The sequence below is a fragment of the Orbicella faveolata genome, unplaced genomic scaffold (assembly GCF_042242905.1).
Source record: "Orbicella faveolata isolate gen_17 unplaced genomic scaffold, um_ofav_v1 contig_2, whole genome shotgun sequence".
In the NCBI taxonomy this organism is placed as follows: domain Eukaryota; kingdom Metazoa; phylum Cnidaria; class Anthozoa; order Scleractinia; family Merulinidae; genus Orbicella; species Orbicella faveolata.
Window position 1 is genome coordinate 25,930,613 of NW_028301547.1, and position 7,549 is coordinate 25,938,161.

General features: G+C 39.0%; 1 protein-coding gene across 3 annotated transcripts in view; it reads left to right on the plus strand.

Annotated features, from left to right (window-relative positions):
- The window catches only part of LOC110060229 (uncharacterized), a 79,735-nt gene extending 72,885 nt beyond the window's left edge, over positions 1-6,850 (plus strand). For all 3 annotated transcript variants that reach the window (XM_089290529.1, XM_089290528.1, XM_089290530.1), the window contains one exon: positions 3,924-6,850. In XM_089290529.1, coding sequence (XP_089146655.1) covers positions 3,924-5,485 — 1,562 coding nt within the window. In that variant the 3' untranslated portion in view covers positions 5,486-6,850. The remainder of the gene's footprint in view (positions 1-3,923) is intronic.
- Positions 6,851-7,549: the final 699 nt, after the last annotated feature.

Below are 7,549 nucleotides of genomic sequence, written 5' to 3' on the forward strand. Positions count from 1 at the left end.
GATTGCTGTCATCATTTTGTTAGCGAACGAGACTTTGCCAAGCGGAAAGGTCTCTGATGAGTCCCTTGGCCGGGACGAAACGAGCTGCATAGGACTGGCCACGAACAATGTATTATCACAAGAAACTGTCAACTTTACCGTCAATTATAGTGTCCCCAATTTATTAGTCTGTATTAGGTTACTTTATTAACTAGTTTTTATTATCGTTAAGGATAACTATTATTATGATCATTACTATAATTATTGTAAATAAAAGCTTCACAGGTTCTTTAGAGGTAAACCTTATCAAGTGCAACCTTCTCCAACGTAATGTTGGACCCACCATGCACGCAACTGACCCTCTTGACGCTCTTAATTTCTTCATTTTCAAACGAAATTTAAGGTTGTAAATTTACTTCTTACATTGTTGTAATTATGCCTAAACCACAATTTCATCTTTATACAATCATTCTATCGTAGATTTGAACAGAAATAACCAAGGACGTTTTCAATATACGAGTCCCAAAACAGTCGTCAAACATAGGGAATATGGCTCTGGCGAGCTCACTTTTTGGGACTAGATTTTCTCAGAAACAACCAAAAATAATACCAATGAGCAGTAACAAGTGCTTACCTTGAAAGTTCATCTGTGGCTTTGCAGGGTCGTCATCCCCGTGAAACAGCAAACAAAGAGAAAAAATATACGTCAAAACTTGAACTGCCACTAGAACCGGAGAAAAAGAAGAGATGAAGGACAACAAACCCTATATTTTGGCTGTCTTGCGCCACATATTCGACATGTTTTCGTCACAAATTTCCTCTATGATGGAAACATCAGACGCCATCTTGAAGCAATAAACAACCAATCAGAGATGAGAAATCTACCCACGTGATATATGTTTCCAATCCAGTCTTCTACTATCCATGATAGCAATTGTGCTAAAAATTGAATTCGCGTCCTTACTGCGCTCGATTTTCGCAACATTAGCGCGTGCACATGAGCGCGCGCGCGTACACAATGTAAGAGATTTCCCTCAAGCTAAGCTCGACAGCGAAATTTATGCTCGTTTTCTCTTAAACGAGCATGGTGACTGCATGAATTTAAATTACACAAGGTTATATACAATAGATCTCGATTTCAAGAAAAGGTTAAAATTCTTCTTAAAAATATAATTTTGATTTTGATGCTGTAAAGAACTCGTCTTCCGGCAGTGCTGGGTATGTGCGCACGAAGAGAATTCTTAAGTTTGCAATATAATCATACCTCCAGTTTAACTAACATGGTTTAAAATGTAAGTTCAGAGTCTATTTTGTTTAACATCTCTAATAAATTAATCCAATAAGTGCTTTTTTTAGAATTTGTAGTGCCCCTTTCTACTAACTGAGGTTAAGTAATGACAACCTCGTCGGTCGGGACCATCCAAGGTGTGCTAAAACGAGCACGGTGACCACTATTTTTTTTATTGCATTTTTCTAATATACATAACATGATTACCAACTGGATGAAGTTTGAGGAAATTTTTAATGCCGGTCAACGGACAATGTCCAGTCAAAAATTGGTTTTGTCTGCTCAAATCGTTGGTTTCGTGGTCGCGTCGCATGATAGCCTCCAAATTACATTTTTCTTTTTTTTTTTTAACGAGTGTCTTTGAGGAATTTTCCTCGTTTGTATGATATGATAGGAGAATTCTTCTAAATGGTATTTAGCAGTAAATACCAGTTTTCCATCACTATTTGTTTGAGATTTTGCACTGCAGGGCGGTATGTGGTGACAAAAGGCAATATCATCTCTTAATTTTTTTCTTCTTGCTTGCGTGCCGATTTTCTTGAGGCACAATGGACCCCTGGCAGAGATGTTTTTATTATTATTGTTTTCGGATAGCCTCGTGCTTGGAGGCATAGTTTGAATTTTGAACATTTGCAGCTTTAGCTGGTTTCGAAACGGTTTTTTTTATTCCGGTTATAAGCCTCCTCGGATATAAAACCCTATGGGCGAAAAAGTCAAAGAAAGCAGAACTGGCCTTCGCTTCCTTTGTAGGTCACACCGAAGACAACTGCAATAACAACTATTTGGCGGTGCCTATTTTATAATCCTGTTTGGAGAGGCAATGTGAGCATAAAGAATCTTGCCCAAGATCACCCCACAACAACCCTGGCCGGTGGTTGAACCCGAACCACTCAATCCAGAGTTTAGGGTGCTAACCATAATTTCAGACGTGCCCTGCAATAAGAAAGTCAGGGTTATTTTTTATTTCTGACAGTAAAGAGCATTTTGTGATAAAAATTAACGCTATAAGGGAACGACGTTTCGACCGTTCAACGGTCATTTTCAAGTTCGGTAGAAGAATAAAATTACATGCGCATTAGGCTTTTTTAACTTTTATACATATTTTAGCGTTTTTAACCATATATTTATGCATGTAATTGTATTCTTCTACCGAACTGGAAAATGACCTTTGAGTGGTCGGAACGTCGTTCGGCTATAGCATTGAAGGGAGAGTTTCTCGGTTCGCTGCATGTCTCTAAATCAAAATACTTTTGTTCGCTTCTTATCTATGTTATCGCTTTAAAACCCCACTCAGATGTAGATCAGTAATCACATGCTATAGTTAAACGTGGTCGAACGACAGATGACCAAAATTCTTAGAAGATTTCAGTAGATTTTACCGACGCTGTCGACAGTTGAATTTAGTGTTGACCCGTACGATTTATCCTACGGTCGATGATTTTACGGCTATTTGCATGCGAAATTAGGTAATTTGCTTACGATTGGCTCATAAACAAGGAGAATCTGGGCCTGTGCCAAAAAGCGTTCACAGGCGAATAAATGATACAGACATGCGCCGAACCGTGAAACCCTCTCTTTAACTTTTATCACAAAATTTTTAAGAGCATGTCCGTGTAAGAAGCGACCATTCAAATTTTAGTGGAAAATGGATTGCCTTCATTTCTTCACAAGACAAGCAACATATGCAGTGAAGGACAATGGCTTATATTTTGGCAGATTCGCTATCTATATTTCTTGTTTTATTTTTTATCTTTGGTGGAGGGGGGAGAGGGTGCGAGCTATCCTTGCTAAAAATTCGCACATTTAATCAAACAACCTAATTCTTTCAGAGTTTATGCATAATTTTTTCTTTCCACGTAATCAAAACCGGCTTGCTTATCTCAAATACAAGCAAAGTCATGATTTTTTTCCTTATCCTCCAAGAAACGTCTTTGCCCTTTTCGCTGACATAGCCTCCAAACAAACTGATTGTTTATAAAAGTGGGACCTCTAACTGAGTGATGACTGTTATCAGTCATATATGGTGAGGCAAAGCTAAAAATATCAGAATTCAAAGTTCTGGGCACTCGCAATTTTGAAGTCCAGAAACATTCGAGTTAGTAGCCCAAAATTCGACATTTGTGAGAAATGACGAATCTCGCATTTTGAGTCACATGCATTTTGAATCTCTCAGCGAATTTTGTGACATTATCTGACTAGAGTTATTGATTTTTGCCTTTTTGAGAATACGATAAGAGTTATTTTACAACCGAATATCGGGGAATTGTTCAAGCCTTAACTTGCTTTTGATTAAGAGTAGCACTGATCATCAGACAGCCTTTGCTGTCACACAGCACGCATATTTTGTTTACGCAAGCATTGATTAAAAATCTCGTATTCCCTTCGAAGTGCAACTGCTTTTGAGGTTATTTTGATATTTACATTTTATCTTTTCATTTTCTTGATTTGTTATAATTTGTCTATAATTTGGGGAGAAAATTAGGAAAAATTAAACAATAATTGGAATTTTTAGACAATATATAAGACCTATATTGACTTACTGAACTTGCTTTGCAAATTGTTTTTGGATGAAATGACATCGCAATTCATTCCTTTAATAATATTTTACGGACCTTTTGACGTCAAAGTTTATTATCTTTTTCACTTCATTCTACAGTCCAAGAGTATCTCTCTGTAAAGCACTTAACAGAAGCTATGGATGACAAAATGTTGATGGAATTTGGTACTATTCATGTCAAGGAACGTGCATGGCAAGTGGTGAAGTTGTTTTGGGATGAGCTGATTCGCAGAGACCGAAGGAATAATGACGAGGATGCAGTGAGTTTTGATCTGAGGTCACGAACATTGAGCTGGTGGCCAACTAATGAGGACCAAGATTTAGAAGTACTGTGTAAACTACTGACTGAGAGTGATTGTAAACTAGACAACTTACACTTCAGCCGTTATAAGGTAACAGATGAAGGGGTAAAGCATATAGCTGAAGCCCTGTCCAACAGCAACTGTGCACTAAACACCTTATACCTCGACCGCTGTGAGGTAACAGATGAAGGGGTAAAGCATATAGCTGAAGCCCTGTCCAACAGCAACTGTGCACTAAACAGCTTACAACTCAGCTCCTGGAAGGTAACAGATGAAGGAGCAAAGCATATAGCTGAAGCCCTGTCCAACAGCAACTGTGCACTAAACAGCTTACACCTCGGGTACTGTGAGGTAACAGATGAAGGGGTAAAGCATATAGCTGAAGCCCTGTCCAACAGCAACTGTGCACTAAGCAGCTTACAACTCAGCTCCTGGAAGGTAACAGATGAAGGAGCAAAGCATATAGCTGAAGCCCTGTCCAACAGCAACTGTGCACTAAACACCTTATACCTCGACTGCTGTGAGGTAACAGATGAAGAGGTAAAGCATATAGCTGAAGCCCTGTCCAACAGCAACTGTGCACTAAACAGCTTACAACTCAGCTCCTGGAAGGTAACAGATGAAGGAGCAAAGCATATAGCTGAAGCCCTGTCCAACAGCAACTGTGCACTAAACACCTTATACCTCGACTACTGTGAGGTAACAGATGAAGGGGTAAAGCATATAGCTGAAGCCCTGTCCAACAGCAACTGTGCACTAAACAGCTTAGACCTCAGCGGTTTTGAGGTAACAGATGAAGGGGTAAAGCATATAGCTGAAGCCCTGTCCAACAGCAACTGTGCACTAAACACCTTATACCTCGACTGCTGTGAGGTAACAGATGAAGGGGTAAAGCATATAGCTGAAGCCCTGTCCAACAGCAACTGTGCACTAAACGGCTTACACCTCGGGTACTGTGAGGTAACAGATGAAGGGGTAAAGCATATAGCTGAAGCCCTGTCCAACAGCAACTGTGCACTAAACACCTTACACCTCGGGTACTGTGAGGTAACAGATGAAGGGGTAAAGCATATAGCTGAAGCCCTGTCCAACAGCAACTGTGCACTAAACAGCTTACGCCTCTGGCACTGTGAGGTAACAGATGAAGGGGTAAAGCATATAGCTGAAGCCCTGTCCAACAGCAACTGTGCACTAAACGGCTTACACCTCAGTGGCAATCACGAAATAACAGATGAAGGAAAAAGACATTTAGCTGAGGCACTTGAGCACAGTAAGTATAAACTGATAACCTTAACCCGGTTAGAGATTATAGTAACAGCTAAAGTTAAAGGGCAGGTGTCTGAAGAAGGCTTGAGTTAAGATAAACGTATTTAAAGTGTACAGTCTGTACACACAAGTAATACGGTGAGAGTACTGTAGGCGCCAGTGTCAAAGGGGCCTGGGGTCCGTTTCTCGAAAGCCCCGGAAACTTTTCGGGTCCGTAAACCCATAGTAAAATCTCGAACCTTATGATTACAGAGCTGTCTTATTCACATATTCTTAATATGAAGAGAAGTTCCCTTCATACAAGATGTTTCAGGTGTATACAGTTCTCCGTCTTCAGATATAGATGGGCTAAAAATGGCTTTCCGGAGCTTTCGAGAACTTGAACGGGTCCAGGGGGACTTGTCCCCAAACATGCTATTGCTAACAAATTGTAGTCTCGAGACAGAAGCTTGTTATAAACTTGTAGATTTTTTAAGTCGTTGAAAGAGAAATGTTTTGTTAAAAGTAGACAGTAAATAATGAAGGTTAACCAATATTTTATTTGATTGGCGCGATCGATACACAGCGCGCTTTTTACGAGCTATACTGTATGTATATGCTTAGTGTACAATTTGGTGAAAACTTTGTTTCTCCGGCAGGAGGAAATTCAGTAGTACTTTAACTGTAGCATCAAGTTGACTAAAACAAATAAGTTGTTTCTCCCAGCGAAATCCTAATTCAAGTTAGGTCGGCTCAAAATGCACCCTGAAAGTGCAATGAAACAAGAATTCCTGTTAAAGATTAGGCTCATATTACAGAGCGGTAGGTTAAAATGCGCTCTGTTATCCAATACAGTTTTGGATCAATAGTCACAATTATTTTCCTCTCTTGTAATTTCTTAACTTTTTGACTTGATAATGATGTTGTGAAAACGTCGAAACGTAGTCTAGCTTTTTAGCTTTTTTACCTTTTTATAATGTTTCTAAAAAATATTTCATCGCAGTCTTTTATAGCTAAATTTTGAATAATTAACATTACTTATTAGCATAAGAGACATAGGAACAAAATAAAATTTTGTTCACTTAATTGTAATGAAGAGTTGAATTGTTTGTGGTAGGCGTTCTCAAAGAATCAGCTGAATTACAAATAGCATGTTAACTCTCCATAGCAGGGTCTGTTTGAAGTTCTGTCTTCTTCATATCGTAGCACTGGAGTAGGATAAAAAATACATGAAATGTCCTTAATTCTTTCATTTATAAACAGATTAACAATTATATAATCTTATTTTTTTAAAATCAAGTTGTACTTAAATTCTAGTTGAGTTTCGAATTGGCATATATCAGATCTAGTTTTCTACTAGAAATGTAACTTTCAGAGTATTTTAGGTATATTTTAATATTTTGTAATTATTTAGGACAGACGACCAGTTAGTTCATTAGTGTAAAATTTTACCTTTTACAAATAAACATTGTGTAAGAACATTGTCGTCCGTAGTCAGTTTCTGGGCTTTTGTCGTGACTGTAACAGGACTGTTGCTGACTTCATTCCATGTTTCCTTCTTTTGTAGTAACTACAAACTGCTAGCGAAAATTAGTTCTAGTGTCAAGCTTGAAAAGGAACGGTTCAAAATTTCTTCAAACGGTGTACTCTCGCGTAATAGTTACTGTTCAACCCTAGAAGTGTCTGTACCAGGGGGGGCTGGCAGCTACCTTCGATCTGGCCGCTTCTCTGGTTTCTATGATCGCCCCAGTAAAGAAATCTGTCAATCATTTGAGAACGGTAACGAGCATGCACTTAACGCGAAAATAACGCGAGGAAACCGAAATATGTTTCGCCGCCATTTTTGTCCAGGATTTGCCTTCGATTCGATAACTTTTTATTTGCCGTTGGCAATTTTTAACGACAGCTCTGAGACAATCAGGACTAAGGGAATGAAGGACCAGCTTTGTGCTATTTTCCTGGCGAACGTGGTTGCATTCTTGGTTGCCTGGAGAGGTTTGACCCGTCTCAGGAAAAAAACGAAGCTGAAGTTTTTATTTTGCCGTGGAAATTTCAAGGTTCATTACCTTCCATCTTCACACGGACCAATTATTCTTCTCCAATTTCTATTGAAAATAGCGGTGTCGAACTGTTTCATGTCTGCCATTATACATCGCGAAGCCTCCGAACGCAAGTCTT